Source organism: Acomys minous (genome assembly GCF_964271855.1).
Source record: "Acomys minous genome assembly, chromosome: 12".
Lineage (NCBI taxonomy): Eukaryota > Metazoa > Chordata > Mammalia > Rodentia > Muridae > Acomys > Acomys minous.
In genome coordinates this window covers 17,254,126-17,271,575 of record NC_140493.1, presented here as the reverse complement: position 1 = coordinate 17,271,575, position 17,450 = coordinate 17,254,126, and the positions used below count along the sequence as shown (strand labels likewise).

The following is a 17,450-nucleotide window of genomic DNA, read 5'->3' as shown; positions in this document are numbered from 1 at the left end:
GGTAGGAGAGGGGATGGGGAGAAGAGCTGGGGTGGGGATTAGGGTTAGGGAGAGCAGGGAAGAGAGGGCAGGGAAGAGGATGGAAATTGGAGGTGGGGGGCCATCTCTGGGATTTGCCAGAGACCTGGCATAGGGGAGGCCCTGGAAGTCTATGGGGGTTACTCTAGCGGAGACTCCTGTAGCAGGAGATATAGACCCTGAAGTGGCTACCTCCTGTAGCCAGGCAGGACTTCCAGTGAAGGGTTAGAGACAGCAACCCAGCTATAAAACCTCCAGCCCAAAATTTGTTCTGCCCACATTTTTAAAAAAGCAAGTAGCTACCATCATCTGAAGGATACAAGAGGAGATGAAAATCATTTTTATAATCATTTTTGAAGGCTGCAAATAGCAAATGGTTGTGATTTCTGTGCTTCCTGCCTTACTTGAAATTGGTTAGCCTCTGGCAGTCAGTAGCTATAACCTAGAGAAGCTGTATCAGTGCAAAGCAAGAACCTTTGAAGCCAGCTGGCATTTTCTGTGGTGGTCTGCTGCTGTGGTGTGTGTACCTTTGGCCATGGAGTGTCTTCCTCTGGGAAGAAAGTCAGTGTGTCAGGGTGCTCTGCCTTCACTTCTCTGGCTGTTCTGCCAGCACTGAGCTATTCCTTTTGTTTCTCAGCAGCCACTAGTGCGGGGTGGCCCCCAGGAGACTCTTAAGTGGGTCAGAACAGCACAGGTATCTCATTAACTCCAAAATTACACTGGCCTCAAGGCAGATAATGTATTCCATTCTGATATACTCCTGCGAGAGGCCTAAGCTCATTATCATGAAATGTCCACGAGAGACACTCCATATTTGAATATTAATTCTAACTCATTATGAAATTTCCAGGGAGTCTCAAAAATCCAGAGGTTAAACCATTTGTTCATGTGTGTGTGAAAAATAAAGAAGTATAAATTCAAAATGTGTTCTGCCTGGTTTCTGAGTCTTCTCAGCCTCCGGCTGTGTGCATGCTAGCATGCTGGTGTCTTCCCTGTGGCTCAGGCTTGCTCAGTTCTTTGTGCATCAGTCTCTGTGTTGGGGATTTCATTTTGTCATGGGGCTGGGGCAATCTCTTTGTGTAGCCAAGGGTAGCCACAGACTCACAGAGCTCCAGGCACACACATGTGCCACCATGCCTGGATGGATTCGAGCTGCTGCTACTCCTTTAGTGTCTACCACTTTGGAAGAACAACCACAGAAACCAGCCCTTAGAATCCGTTGTCGTAGCCTGGCCACCACAGGAAGTCTGGGACAAGGAAGGCCCTGGAGAGTCTGCTTTGTGCTTCACCTGAGTTTGGCCAGCCTCTTATCACTGAATCTTTGAATCTTGCCTGAATTAACATATTTTTCTTTCTTGGGGTTTATGGGACACAGCTATACCACTACCCTAGAGGTAGAGACATCCTTTCCTGAAACCCTGTACTGTGGGTAGAATGTAGTACACCCTCATTCCCCTGTATTTATTGATAATTTCATACATATAAAAATGCATCATGATTCCGTGTACTCTCTCCAGGAACCCCCAACATGCCCCTCTTTTGTGTCCTCTCTCTCCTCTTCTTCCTGTTGTGATAAAACACTGAGTACAGCTAGTGCTGTCTATTGGATGGTGACTGATCTTGTGAAGGTGATCACAAGTGACCACAGTGAATTTATGGGTACTTTGACCATGTCATGTCCCCAACACAGTATTTCACAGCACATTTCCCATCCTCTGGCCTTTATGTTCTCTCTGCTCCTCTTCTGTGATGTTCCCTTTGGTGGTTTGTTGGGGGTGGCAGGGCTCACGGGTGCATATAGATGTCCCACGTAGGACTGCTTTCATTAGACACTCTCAGCACTTTGACCAGTTGTGAATCTCTGTATTTACTGCTGACCACTGCAGAGAGAAGCTTCTCTGATAAGGTTGACGGCAGCACTAATCTCTAGGTATAAGCATAAATATTTAAAAGGTAGTTTAGTTTAACAATGTCATTTAGCAAAGCAGCAGTAGTAGGTTCCTCCCTAGGCCCATGACCTCCTCAGCCTTGGGCTTGATGAGGTTTCCAGTAGTACTCGGCCTGAATTCCTTCCTGTAGAACAGGCCTCAGATCCAACTCCTGTCTGTAACCTCTGTGTGCTACTGTACCAGTGGGCATGCCTTGCCTGGCAGGCGCTGGTATAGTAGTAGAGTTAGCTGCAGGGATACCACTTACCCCAGCAGCCAGCAAACACCTCTGGCACTATGAATCCTAGTCAGCAGGAGGCTTGCTTCCCTATTTCTCAGCATCCTGCAACAAAAGCGTGTTGTGTCTTCAGCAGTAGGGTTTTACCATCTAGTTCTGGTTGGCATCCAAGATCGATGCCAATGGCCTGTGTTGTTTTAGGGGCTTCTGGAGTCCTATTCGTGGGGATATCTCATAGGTGGTGTCCCATACCTGGTACTGGATTTTTATTTAACAACTCATGTATTCTGGCAGAGTCACTGTCCACCCATGTAAAGTATATCTGTGTTCAAATTTCTTCTATTTTTAAACATTCTTAAATTAATTTACAAACATGCTGGGATTTTTTTAAGGGATTTTTTTTTCATACATCCTTAGTTCTGGTTTACCCACACTCACCCTGCCTTCCCTTCCCTCCCCCCATCTCAACAATATGGCTGCCTAAACCAGACTTGGATAAAGGGAATCTGGTAGGGCATAAACCCAAAGACTGCTGAGAGAGAAGGGAGGGAGAGAGGGAGAGAGAATGAATCAGTCTTCCCCATAGATGAGCTTCCTAATGAGTTATCTAGGGCCAAGTGGTCAGCTCTAAAAATGTATACTACAAGCAACACTTAAGTATAACTACAGCTCAGCAGGTTGCATTTATATATTTATTTGTGAATGTGTGTATTAAAGAGTAAGAGACAATGAACTTTAGACTGAGCAGGGCACCAGTCGGGTGGGATATGGGAGGGGTTTGAAGAAGAAGGGGAGAAGTGATATAACCTAATTAAAAATTTTAAAGCCAGGCAGTGATGATGCATGCTTTTAATCCCAGCACTGGAGAGTCAAAGGCAGGTGGATCACTGTGAGTTCAAGGCCAGCCTCGTCTACAGTGTGCATCCAGGACAGCCAAGAATACACAGAGAAACCCTGTCTTGGAAAACCAAAAAATGAAAACAAAAAAAATTTAAAAAGTTATAAAGTGAAAACAAAAACAGACTATTCCTCTGTTAGCTCTATCAGTCTTGTACTTTATTTATGTTCATTCTTCCGCTGCTTCTGTCTTGTTGATGAGCCTTAAAGGACATCTCACATCTCTGTAGCTCCTCATGGTTTCCCTGAGCATCTCTGCTCTTTAGATATAAAATGTTCCAAAGACCTTTGCAATTTTAGTATCTCATCAGAGTAACTTTTCTACATGGTTACTTGGAAGCATGCAATGTTTATGCATTTTTTGTTGTTGTTATGATCGCCTTAAACATTGTTACTGTGAGGTTCATGACAGACCTCTGAAACAGCCTCTTTCAATTTAATGGTTTTCTGAGAATGAAAAAAATCCTAAGTAGGGCAGGGCTTGACTGCTACTTTTTCTCTGCAGACTGAGGTGATTTTGAATATGTCATCAAGAATCACTACCTTGACTATATCTTAATCTATGCTATATTCTCATTCTTTGAGAAAGCTGATCTTAGTGCATTTTTAGAGACTGTTACAGGCTACAGGCTGCATGGTGGAGAGGTCATAAATGGGCTTGTGATTTTCCTGTATTGGTTGTTCTTACTCAGTTTAGCTACAACATGATACTGGCTTCATACATTCAATTCCCTTCCTATATTGAAGTGCTATGTCTGACCTTATTTGGAAATAATCATTACAGATGTAATTAGCCAAGTTACATTGAAATTAAACTGGTGTAGGATGGGGTCCTTAACTCCATGTGACTAATGTCATTATACAAAGGGGCAGCTTGGATACAGTCCACAGGTATTGGCCAGACATCATGTGAAGATCAAAGCAGAGATCTGCAAGCCAAAAAGGACCCACCAGCAGTGGCCCAGAAAGAGGCCTGGAGCAGATTCTCTTCTACCTCTTTCAATAGAGGAAACAACAACAACAAAAACCACCCTGCTGATGGCTTACCATTCAACTCCTAGCCACCAAACTGGGAAAAGAGTGAATGTCTCTATGTAAGCCATGTGCTCTGTGTTGCTTTGTGATAGCAGCACTGTCCAACTACTGCAGTAGCCAAGGCAATTCTAAAAAACCATGTGCACCACCATGCCTGCCTAAAATGTGAACCCTCCACTGTCTCTCCCTCTGTCTGTCTGTCTCTTTGTGGGCCTGAAGTGTGTTACTAAGCAAATGCTGTGCCACTGACTTACACACCCCAGCCATGGTTCATTGTTTTTAGCATGAGATTGTGATCTGTGAGTCTGCCTGAAGATCTGTGTTATGTGAATGCATTTTTACTAAATATGGAGGCCTGGCTACAAAAGATTCTTCCCCACCTTAGTACTGTGTATGCTCTTGAGTTTTTCAGGCTTTTGTACTCACCATTCAGTGTCAAAGCAATAATTGAGGCAGTTTCTTGCCAGCTCAATGTGTTCGCAAAGGAGCTTGCTTATATACTTTGCAGTGTTCCTTCAGCATCACTTGCTCTGTGGGACAGAAAGGAAACAGATAGTCAGTTAGCTATCCTCTGCCTGCAGTTTCCAGGACCCAAGTGTTTGTTTAAGCCAGGCTTACTGTCTTATAGAGCAGCACTACCATGTAAAAAGAAAGTGTTGACTGAGCTTGGCTCCTCCAGAGAACTACAACCTGTGACTCATTTATTACGGGTTTACAGTCAGTTCCTAACATGTTAGGTAAAGAAACAAACAACTTCCTTATTTTATGGAGTGCTAACAGAAGAAAACTCGTTAATTTCCTAATTGTTCTCCCTCGCCCCAGATAGTCACTCTACACGTGTAACTGCAGCAATAAACCTAAGCGCTGTAATAACAAATGTTGTTGTCAGGCCCCTTGGGAAGGTGTTACAGTTTTGTCTTCTGTTCCCAGTGACCTTACTCTGTGTTCATTCTTAACTCTGTAATTATGTATTTGTCATCTCTGTCTAGAATAGTCCATGTGCGTTGAAAACAGTCAATGGGTTTCTATAAAAAGTTTCCTGTAGCCTTTTGTAATGCCGCCCTGTGAGTGAGGTGTTTACTAGAGGCCCAAGCTTCAGTGGAGCCGTGTCTTTAGTTTACCTGTATAGCTTGCTTTGTTTTCTTTCTTTCTTTTTTTTAAAGATTTATTTATTATGTATACAGTGTTCTGCCTACATGTGTGCCTGCCTGCCAGAAGAGGTTACTTGATCTCAGCATAGATGATTGTGAACCATCATGTGGCTCACCGGGACCTCCAGAAGAGCAGACAGTGCTCCTAACCTCTGAGCCATCTTTCCAGCCCCTTAATGTTTTCCTTGCACTGAATAAATCTTGATTTTTTTTTTTTAATTCTTCTCTAAGTTACAAGAAGGTGGCAGTTTAGCCTCATGCAGAATAAAAGCTCTCATTTGCTCTGTTGAAAGTATCCCTGCTTCCTTGGGCGTCCCATTCCTTGTTGCAGTCAGCTAGCACCATAATCCTCAGCCACAATCCAGTCTTTGGTCCCTGTTTTTCTTGAACCAGACTTTCGCATCTCGTTTTATTGATGTGAAAACTGAGTCTTCAAGGCTCTTTAACATACTCAAGGATGAGGTCCTGGCCAGACTTCAGCTCCCAGCCCTGCCACACCTACATCCTGACCCCTGAGATTGCTGCTCCGGCCCCTTAGCTCCAGCTTGTGTCACCCCTGTCCCCCTGCTCACACCCTACAGCCCTTGCTTGCTACTCACTGAGCAAGAAGCTGAGACTGTTTCGGGTTTGTACATTCTTTTTGTATTAGAATGCTAGTCCCTTGCAACTATAATACAAATCTGTAGTAGCCTATAAATAATTTTTCTCAGTTTCCGTTTTTTTATGTCAAATGATAAAACCTTTTCTCTTGTGTTTCTGGACATGAATTATGGTTAGAAAACCTTTTCCTGTTTTCATCCTAAAAAAGGGTTCTGGTCTCTCTTTTAGAAGAATTTCTTTGTTCTTACATTAAAGCTCAGATACGATGTTTATCCTTAAAAGGCAACATTAAAGTATAATCTACTTCTATTCTTTTAAGATATGGCCTTCCTAATTTCCCCAAATGCCCTAACTGTCATAAGGAAGGGTGAAAGAATAAAGTTATCTCTGCTCATATGTCTGCTTTCTTCTTTGTGTGTAATGTGTAAGTGTGCATCTGCAGGTGGAGACCAGAGGGCAACTTCCACTGTTATCCCTTGGTGTACCCATCTACCTTGTTTTTGAGATAGAATCTCATTGATGTGAAGCTCACCAATTAGGCTAGACTGACAAACCAGTGAGTCTCTTGGATTCTTGTGTCCTCACCGCTCTTGTGCTGGGATTACAAGTGTGCACCACTGTGCATAGTTTTCTTGTTTGTTTTGTTTTGTCTTTTAAAAAACATGAGTTCTGGGGCTGAAACTCAGGTCTTCATGTTGCAAAGCATGCACTTTACTAACTGAGCCATCTGTCCAACCCATATATATATAAAATCTGCTTTTATGTGTCTCTGTGTTGGTAATAGATGAGACAATATTATAATAATCAGAAAATTCGGGAGGAGATACATGCATTCAGTGATGCTGACCTGGTTGTCCGTCTTCTTTCTCTTTAGGTGAATGAGCTGGACGGCATTCCTCTAATCCTGGACAGCAGCAACCTTGATGACAACAACCCCTGTATCCTTGCATGTGACCCACAACCAGGTGCTATAGCCTAGCTTGTTCATTGTATAAGATGGCTAGCTCACAGTATAATGAGCCCATTTTCAAGATAGCATGGACATCTGAAAACAGCATGTGGCTAAAATTTATGGCAGAGATAGTTCATCTGACCCCTGTGCTGTATATCATCTTCAAAGTATGTGTGTAGTCCTTGGGATAAGCACCCAGTGTTTGACTTGCTGTCAAGGTTGAGATCTTAGACTCCTTGTCAGTTAGCACTACTTCAACAAAGGCCTGACTGCACGGAAGCACGGGGAACAGCCTGCACCCTAGCAATAAGAAACGTTCTGTGCCCGTTTCTTTTCCTTGTTAAAGGCCTTGTCCTGCAGCCCCTGCTGCTTAGGTGGGATCTCTGCCCCTTTTGGGATGGTCCATCCTCCCTGGCTAGTGTTCCGCATGAGACCTTGATGATTTCTCCAGTGTCGTGATGTCAAATAAAACAGTTTAGTACAGTGATTAGTCAGGGAGCAGACGCAACCTCTCTAGGTTTGAAATGAAACTTACTTAATTACAAGGACTTGCATGGTGAATCAAATTCTGTCTTGCCCTTTGCTCTGGGCCCTGCGTGACTTGTGCTTTGCATTTGGAAGGGGAGTCCTTATGAAGCTGAGAATGGAGAGAGGAAGGCCTGGTTAGACAGTGAGGAGCCTGCCCAGGAGGCTTCATAGTATGTAATCAGAAATACTTAATGTTTGTGCTAAAGATACTGCCATTTGCTCAATTTACGATACAACAATATATTTAAAGAGCATAGTATCTCATGAGATCAGGAAAAAGCAAATCAGGAGCCTCAGAAGTCCCTTCTTTAGACAGACTTGACATAGTGTGTGCAATGCCATCGGTCACTGCATAGTGTTCAGTGTAGAGTGTGGATGGTTTTTAGCTCAAAGAAAAGGGAAAGATAAAAGAAGTGTGTCCACATTGGTGGGGCCAGTAGAAGTTAAAGCTGTCTTCCTCAGTAAGAGAGCCAGTTCATCCTGACAAGGAGTCTACCCACAGTTTACTTCCATGCTCACTGAGAGTGAAGAAGGGTTTTTAGCATTGGTGCTTGTTTTTACCAAAGACCAAAGCAGAGTGCTCAAGTGTGCTATGGAGAGCCGTGCTTATAGCACGCACGCTCACCTTGCTTTAATCCTTATTGTGTGTTTCTACGCATGATTCTGACAACACATGAAGCAGGTGCTAGTATGATTTTATAGATGAGGAAATAAACGAAGAGGCCTACTCACTTGTCCTCAATGTCAGCCAGAGCTTAGGCTCATACGTAGCTGGCTCTCTTGCATGAGGTGAGCATATGCAGCCAAGTCATACGAACAGGCTTGTGCAGTAGAAAACTTCCTGTAAAGCCTATCATGGATATCTGTGTAGACAGCTGGCTTTTGTGATAATTTAGCATAGTGAGATCCACAACTCTTCTCTAAATCATTAAGGAAAGATAATATAAGTGTGTTTAATGTGTGTTTGATTTTTTTGTAGTTTTATTCATAAGTCATATTAAATTGCAATAAGATGAGATGTATCCTAAAATATCAGCCCAAAAGGCAAGTGGTGTTGAATTGTGAGAAATGAGAAGGCATTATACCCCAGTAATGCATTTTTTAGTTGTAAGATGTAAATTAAAATCTGCTTACCAAAGCAAATAGAGAGATTATATGCATCATGGAGCCTACCTTCTTCCACAAGAGCAACTGCACAGCTGCTTCACTTCCGTTCCTCCGCCCTTGTTCACAGCATGGATCTTGAGAATTATCTCATTGCTGTGCCGTTCTTCCTCACCTCCCAGTTGTTGTTCTTCTTTCTCAGTGCTTCTTTTCTTTCTTAAATGGTTCATTGAAGCCAGGCATGGTGGCATACACCTTTAATCCCAGCAGAGACAGAGGCAGGCACATCTCTTGAGTTCAAGGCCAGCCTGGTCTACAGAGCAAGTTCCAGGACATCCAGGGCTACACAGGGAAACCGTGTCTCAAAAAACAAGCAGGCTAATTAAAAATGTTTTGAAAATAATGTATTTATGCTAGGCATAGTGGCACATACCTTTAATCCTGGCACCAGGGAAGTAGAGGCAGGTAGATTTCTGTGAGTTCAAGGCCAGCCTGGTCTACATAGTGAGTTCTAGAATAGTCAGAGCAACATAGACCCTGTCTTAAAGACCTGAAAGGAAGGAAGAAATACATTTTTAATGACTTCCTTCCCCACCCCCACCCCCCCGAAAGCGTTAGAGGCATTTAATGCGGGGGAACTGTAGCTCTGGCTCCACTCTCTACACTTTGGATTTTTAATTTTGAGAAAAAGGTCTTGCTATGTAGTCTGGTCTCAAAGATTTGATGATCCTCCTTCAGTTCTGAGGAATGGGCCATTATCATTGAGCCTAGGCTCTCTGTTCTTTATATTCCACCCTTTTAACTGTTTGCCTTTGTAGTTGCTTATTTTCCCTATGGAAATGTTACACTGTGGGTTTTGTTTTTTTAAGATTTATTTTTATTTTTTTATTTTGTTTTTTCGAGACAGAGTCTTTCTATGTAGCCTTAGCTGTCCTAGACTTGGTTTGTAGACCAGGCTGGCCTCAAACTCACAGCGATCCGCCTGCCTCTGTCTCATGAGTGCTGGGATTAAAGGTGTGCGCCACCACGCCCGACTAAGATTTATTTTATTTTATGGTTTTAAGTGTTTGCCTACATGTATGTATGCACATCACATGCATGCAGTGTTTACAGAGGCCAAAAGTGGCACTGGATCCCCCAGAACTGGGTTACAGACAGTTGTGAGCTGCTCTGTGGGTGCTGGGAGCTGAACTTGGGTCCCCTGTAAGAGCAGCTAGCTCTCTTAACTGTTGAGCCATCTCTCTGGTCCAGCCCCATTTACTGTAATTAATAGGTGACTTTTGGTACAGCCTATTTATGATTTGAGCAATTATCTCATGTACACTGCCGTCTCACTTCCCTTAGAGATCCAGCTCTGCACTTAATACTACAGACCCATTCCCTATTATACATTACTAAAGGGATTGAGCATCTCTTAAAATGTTTATTTGGCCAGGAAGTGATCATGAACACCCAGCACTCAGAAAACAGAGCTAGCTAGCTACCTTGCAAGAGCCTGCTTCATGAGACAAGCAAAGCCCAAACCCTTATAAAACAGTGTGCTCACTTGCCGTTTGAATTGTTATATTTGTACTTACACACATGATATGCTCAATGAAGCCACCTGCACATTTTTACATTCGGCTACCTTATTACTACTGTGTGAGGTATGTATATGTTCCTGTAGGGAGTGCATGTGTACATGGATATGTATATGTACATGAATGTGCATATGTGCACAAGTATGTGGAGCCCAGAGCTTTTGCATTGCTGTTTTTCTCAGTTACTCTCCACCTTATTTTTTGAGAGTCTCTCACTGATCCTGAGATGCCTAGATTTGGCTAGGCCTTCTGATCATCGTGCTTCCTGGACCTGGCTGTCACTGCTCCCCTGCTTCCCTAATACTGAGGTTACAGGTGTTTTGTATTGAGCTGTGTTCATCTCCCTCATTACACGCATAGTATGTGGACAACAGGTTGGACATGTCTACTAGACAGTTTCACTTCTTTATATGCATGTGTATTGTATGCCTGTATGTTTCTTTAAACTCTGGGACTCACATGCGAGAAAACGGCATATTTGTCTTTCTGAAACGGATTTAATTTGTTTAATATGACTGTCTCCATTTACATCTATTTTCTTGCAGAAAGCCTGATTTCCTTATGGCTGAAAATTTTCATTTATATATCACAATTTCATCCTTTAATTTTTTAATTTTTAATTAATTAATTAATATTTTGGGGGGGTGGTTTTTCAAGACAGGGTGTCTCTGTATAGCAGCCCTGCTGTCCACTCATTTTGTGGACCAGGCTGGCCGCAAACACAGAGATCAGCCTGCCTTGGCCTTCCTAGTGCTGGGTTTAAAAGTGTGCACCACCACTCCGGCTCACCACAATTTCTTTATGCTTTCTCTTAGTGGACGTGTAGGTTGGCCTTATAATGTAACTATTGTAAGCAGTGTTGCATTAAGCATTAATGTGCAATTGTCTCTGTTATGTATTGACTTGAAGTCCTTCAGGTAAATACCCAGGAGTGGCAGGGCTGGTCAACTGGTAGCTTTGCTTTTCATTTTCTGAGGAACCCCATTCTGATTTCCATAGTGGCTAGATGGTTAAATCGCCAGCACAATTAAGAGTGTTTCCTTTGCTCACATACTCACCAATGTCTGTGGTTCTCTTAGTGCTGCTCTCTCTGGGGTGAGATGGGCTCTCAGTTGGTTGGCTGGTTGGCTTGGTTTCTCTGATGGGCACAAGTGTTAGACATTTTTCCTATGTTTATTGGCTCTTCATACTTTATCATAGAGGATTGTCTGCTCACTTCATTAGCTCATTTAACTAGGTTAGTTGGTGTTTAGTTTTCAGAGTTCTTTGTATAGTTTAGATATTAAACCTGTCATGATATATATATATATATATATCCTTAGCAAAGATTCCTCTCAAATTTTATAAGCCTTTCTATACTTGATGAATTCTTTCCATTGCTGAGCATAAACTTTTACTTTCCTGAGCTCTTGATTATTAACTATTGGCATTATTTCCTAAACAGTTGGGTACACGACAGCCTTTTCCAGTCTCTAGCCTCTTACTCCTCTTCTTAGGTAGTACAGGATCATTCAGCCCCCTTCCCATATTCTAGCTGTGGTGTGTTTAGTTCTGTATTTGGGACCTCCTAAAATATGTTTCCTGGGCCAACAGAGTGGGTCAGCAGGTATCCGAGTTTGATCCCTGGAATCTACTTTATGGCAGAGAACCAGTGCCCACAACTGGTCCTCTGACCTCCCCACATACCTTGGCACATATACAAGTGCACACAATAAATAAGTAAATAAAGAATTGTTTCTTTTTGTATAATGTCAGTATTTGTTTAGCTCTGTGCACATTTGTCACATACTCTGTCCTTAATTACTTACATCTCTGCCCATCCACCTGGAATCATTCTCCTACTCCTGTTAGAATTTTCTTTAATGTGGCTTCATTGTTGGAGGACAATCTGAGTTGTTGTTTTTTTAATGTGTGTGTGCTTTTTTTTTTTTTTTAATGCTTTTGAGGTGGCTCGTGGAGTATAAAGGCACTTCTGTGCAAGGCTAGCCACCTGGGTTTGATCCCCAGAACCCATATATAGGTGGAAGGTGAGAACTGACCCACAGAGTTGTCCTCTGACCTCTACATGCACGCACTTACACATGCATGCACATACAATTTTCTTTTGGGGGAGAGGGGTTTGAGATAGGGTTTCTCTGTATAGCTGTGGCTGTCCTGGAATTCATTCTGGAGGCCAGGTTGGCCTTGAACTCAGAGAGATCCACCTGCCTCCGCCTCCCTGAATGCTGGGAATTTTAAAGTGTTTTCTTTTCCCCAGAAACTCTTTATCGTTGGTCTCCAATTTTTCCATTGCTGTGTTAAAATAAGAATGTTATCATACTCCTGGCTGTTTCTGGTGTGTACTCCATGTTCTTTACCCTGCTGGTTGAGTTAACTGGTATTCCAGTCTTCTCCTGAGTTGAAGGAGGTCACTAGGTTCTACCTCCTCCACCACCGTGTGTGTGTGTGTGTGTGTGTGTGTGTGTGTGTGTGTGTGTGTGTGTGTGCGCGTGTGCGTGTGCGTGTGCGTGTGCGCGCGCGCTTGCTCCTGCATCAACAACACGTACCTCTAGTGCCATCTGCCTTGTGTTTGAGTCAAGGTCTCACTGGATCCTGGAGCCTGCCAGTTAGGCTAGGCTAATTGGCCAGTGAGCCCCAGTATTATCCTGACTCTAGCTCCCTGTGCTGGGATTATAACTGTGTGCTGACATTTTTTGTGGATTTTGAGGATCTAAACATGGTTCCTTGTCCTTGCATAGCAAGCACTTTATGGACTGTGCTATCTAGCTCCCTAACCCCTAGGCTTACCTACTTCTTAAATTTGCAAGCAATGCTATTATTTTAGTTTTTAGGGATTTGTTTTTTCATTTCTAGGCATGGAGAACTAAATGTGTGCATATGACCTTCCTTGTATTCGAATCACTTCTTTGTTCTTCTCTCTGCTGCCCTTCCTGGTATGTATGGGAGGGAGCGTGCTACTACATGTGTACATATGTCCATAAAGGACAGAAGAGGGTGTTGGAGCCCCTGGAACTGAAGACACAGGTGATCTGAGCTGCACAGTACTTGGAGCCAAATTCAGGTCCTCTGTGGCCGATATCTCTCTTCAGCATTAGCTTCTGAAATTTTTTTACATGTGTGGATTTGTGCTTTTAAGAAGCTTTTTTAGTAGGACTTCAAAAGGGGTCAGATATAGAGGAGTATATTTCTAAACTTCAGGGTTTGTTAATGGCCACATTTCTTACATATTGCCAAAATCAATGGATAATTTGCTTTTTGGTGATTTCATAATTTTTACGATTCATATTGATTGGGGAGGCATATACATGTATGTACAGGTGCCCACAGAGGCCAGAAGTCAATGTTTGAATTCCTCTGGAGCTGGAATTACAGGTGGTTGTCAGCTGCACAACATTGGTTCTGGGAATCAAATTTTTGTGCTCTGGAAGAACAGCAAGATTTCTTACCTGCCAAGCCATCCTTTTAGCCCTGTGATTTAAAAATTTACCAGAATTAATCATGCCCTTAACAGTGCCTTTCTTGGCATCTGTTTTTGTCCTCCCCCCTCAACCCACTCCCTTCTTTGAGTGGCTCTTCCTTGTCTCCTTTGTTACCGCCTTTTCTATGTTTTAGATGTTGAGGAGCACCTAGGCTTCCTGGTGCCTAGAACGCTTCTCTTTTGCCAGTAGCAGTGTTTACTGAATATCTTTTACATATCTGATACTGGTCTAGGCCTCAGCAAAGACTGATACCTCCAGGGAGGTTGTTGGTGCCATCTAGGCAAAAGCTGGTAGGTGGCATGGCTCAGGCTGGTATCAGTATTGTCCTGAGTGTTGTCCTAGCTCCCATTTCAGGCTGTGAACACTTCAGGGCAGACTTTATGCTAGACATCAACTAACTCCCCCTTCCACATTCCTAAATTAGCGGTCCAAATTAAACTTGAAACTGATATTTTCCGCCCCAGTCAGTGAAAAGACACTGTCAATCATAAGCTTTCTTTTTCTTTTTCTTTATTTATTCACTTATTTATTTTGGTTTTTTGAAACAGGATTTCTCTGTGTAGCCTTGGCTGTTCTGAAACTCACTCTGTAGAGAGAGCTCCGCCTTGTGAGTGCGGGATCAAAGGTGCCTTCACCACCTGGCTGAGTGTCCTTTTTAATTCTCCCTATGTAAAGTCATACCATGTCTTGATTCTTGCATTTATTCATTTTCAATAATCAGGAGACAGATCGATCAAGAAATACTTTCCCATGGGTTCTTCAGTTATTTAGTGAATCTTTACCCTAAGTTTGGCAATATTTTGAATGTTTAGTTTAACCCATTCTTCTAATCATGTAACCTAACCAAGCCTTTAGTTAAGCTTTAGACACCTCCTCCTCTCTCCTTCTGCCTTCTTCTTCCTCTGTACACCCCCGTGTGTGTGTGTGTGTGTGTGTGTGTGTGTGTGTGTGTGTGTGTGTGCGCGCGCGCCGTGCATCTTTCAGGTATTGGGGTGAGGCCTGAGATTCTTGTAGATATCCATTCTGTCCCATGAGAAATCTGTAGACATCACTGTAAAAGGCCTCTGCTTCCTTGGTCACCTGCAGATGGGAAGATCAGGCTGGCCTAACAGAGCTGGGTTGGGGTTAGGACTGAGGCAGGAAGATTTTTCTGTTCTATTTGGAAGCAGCTTATGCAACCAACAGGGATTTCCACTGCCAGGGGAAAGCCATGGCTCAGAGGGGAGCCCTAACCCTTCAAGCCTGCACTGGGGTACTCCTGGGTCAGGGATGTGAGCCCAGCCAGCTCCCAGCTGTTCGTCGCCCCCACTCACTCTTGGGTCACCCACAGTAATGACAGAGTAGCTGGTGCCATCGGAAAATTCCAGCTCCACTACCGCAGAGTCAATTTCTTATTTGTCAGTTTATTGTGGCAAGTGGGATTTTTTTTGTTGTTGTTCCCAAATAGAAACAGCTGAACTTTATTTGAAATGTTTTTCTTTTCATTCTTTTTTGATCTATGTTTTGATCGGTAGTCCTTGATGTGGGTTTTTTTCATATATTGTTTTTATTGGGGGGATTGGGTGGGGACAGGGATAGAATGAGAGCCCAAGCTGGGTTGTTACTTGTTTTTTATGATTTTACTGCCCCTTCCTCTTTAATCTATCTCCATATCTAAATCCACCCCCCTTGTGTTAAAAGACTGTATTTATTTTTAAAAAATAGAATTCACTTACATGGAGAAACGTAAGCCTTTGTAGAAATAATAATGTGTAATCTTGTGCTGAAGAAACATGGCATAGTGGCAGGTGTGTCTGCTCTAGGACTAAACAGACCTGGGCTTGCTTTCTATTACTTCTTCACTCCCAGGTACCTCACTAACTCTATGAGTCTCTGTCGCGCCCCCCCCGCCCCCACTTCCCGGGCTGTAGTGACTGAAATATCATCATGTTTATAAAGCACCCTGTGTGATCCCACATAGTCCCTTAACAAGTAAGTGTTCTTGTGCACATATCTTATTGTGGCTCTTAGTCCTTCTGAGAAAGGCAGCTTGTCATCTCTGATTGCTGGGAGTCAGTGCTGATGCTCCAGTAAGGACACCCAGAGCAAAGTAGAGAGTGCAGAAATACTGCCACAGGCCCCTGATTCAAAGAGAAGGATCTCCTGCTAATGGGGCTATACCAGACCTATCTCTTGGGAGTGAGGGGTCGGGGCTGCAGAATTCCCTAGACCTCTACCTTGCGCCATTCAGCAGTGTTAATTCAGGGGAATTATAGCCCTCCCTGTGAGCAGGAAAGCAATAGAGCTTCTAGAAGGAGTCATGATTGTTATCCTGAGGCAGACAGAGTTCTGTTAACAAGACACCAAACTCCCAATTAGGAGCACTAGCTATAAAAGGAAGACAGATGTTACTTGCCTTCAACAGATCTAACTTTGGACTTGTATAATATGGCAAGCATTCTATAAAACAGTTAAGAAAAGGTAATTCAGTTTTCAAAAATAGGCAAAAGACTTGGGATGTACTCCACACACACACACACAGGAGAGGGGAGGACAGCACCAGGGGTAGTTAAAGAGAGCTAGCTCTACAGTAAGAAGCCTCTATCTGCCACCCCATCCCAGTGTCTGGGAAGGCACGTGATAGCAGGGACATGCATGCAGCAGCCTGAACTTTCCTGCATTGCTGTGGGGTGTAAATTCAGTGTTGGCCAACACTGATGAACATACACCTGCTCTGTGAACCTGCAGAGCACATCTGAGTGGAGGATCTCCCATATGTGCATGTGTCTGGTAACAAATAATGTACAGAACTGTCACAGCAGTGGCATTGCTAAGTACTCTCAAGTTGAAATTACTGTGTTTATCAACAGTTAAATAAAAATCAAACAACAATGTGCTTGTGCCTGTCATGGAACACAGTAAAGGAAAATGATCTGCTGTGTGCAAGAAATTGATAGTTTCATTAGCATAATGCTAAGCAATAGAAACTGGGCATAAGAAGCACCTGTGCTACATGATTCCTCTGTGGCAGAAAAGTGGTCACAGGAGCTGGGGCCATGAATGTTCTTAGAAACATTCTTCTGAGGTACTAGCCATGTTCTGAATTTTATTGTATAGATACATACATATGAGAAGGTGGTCGGTATACACATTGTAGATGTGTACATTCCGCACCTCACACAAAAACATTTTCATCCTTCACTGAGTGCTTCCTGTATGCCACTCCTCCTAACCGCATTCTTGCACTCTTTTCTTAAGAGTTGGGAATGGTTGTTTCAGTTTTACAGGTCAGGGAACTGAAGCTCCAGAGTTGAAATTAAAACCAGATCTTCCCCCAGCTCACATGTACTGGGGCCAGGGCAACCCCAGGTCTGTCTAACTCCATGGCTAAACCTTTGGTCCTCATTAAAAAGTCTAGATTCCCACCCAAGTCCTCTCTCTGCTTGGAGACTGCTTCTTTCAACAGTGTTTTCTTGAGGAAGAGATGGATGTAGCTGTGATGTGTTAATCCTGGTGACAAGCGTGTAGTCCATAGGAATCACCTCATAAAACTTGTTCTCCTGTCTGATCCAAAGTAATGAGGTCAGCAGCTAAGCCATCTTAGGATGTATTTCCAGCTCCTTTACCCTTTAAGACTGGAGTTTTCAGAGTATTGCTCCATGATCACCCTTCGTTAAGTCAAGTGCTTCAGTTTGCTCTGCCATGGTCCCTACACAGGTCACATAAAACACTTTCATTGGTTGACTTTTTCTGATAGAAAACCCATCCCAGGCGTCTTTGTAGTCTTGTACCCTGAAGAATATCCGTTATCTGGGGATCCATGGACCCCAGGGACTATGACCAAAATGTGTTTCACGGCACCTTTCTCTTTGTACTATCTTAACTGATATGTGAGAGAAGCCTCTTAAGAGTGAGAAGTCCTCCGTGAACAGGTCTTCTGCCAAACTTCACAGTGTTTTAA

General features: G+C 43.2%; 1 protein-coding gene across 1 annotated transcript in view; it reads left to right on the top strand.

The window, feature by feature from the left end:
* Positions 1-17,450, top strand: part of ATXN10 (ataxin 10) — a 139,740-nt gene that overhangs the window by 100,292 nt on the left and 21,998 nt on the right. The window contains exon 11 of the mRNA XM_084750314.1: positions 6,742-6,805. Coding sequence (XP_084606440.1) covers positions 6,742-6,805 — 64 coding nt within the window. The remainder of the gene's footprint in view (positions 1-6,741; positions 6,806-17,450) is intronic.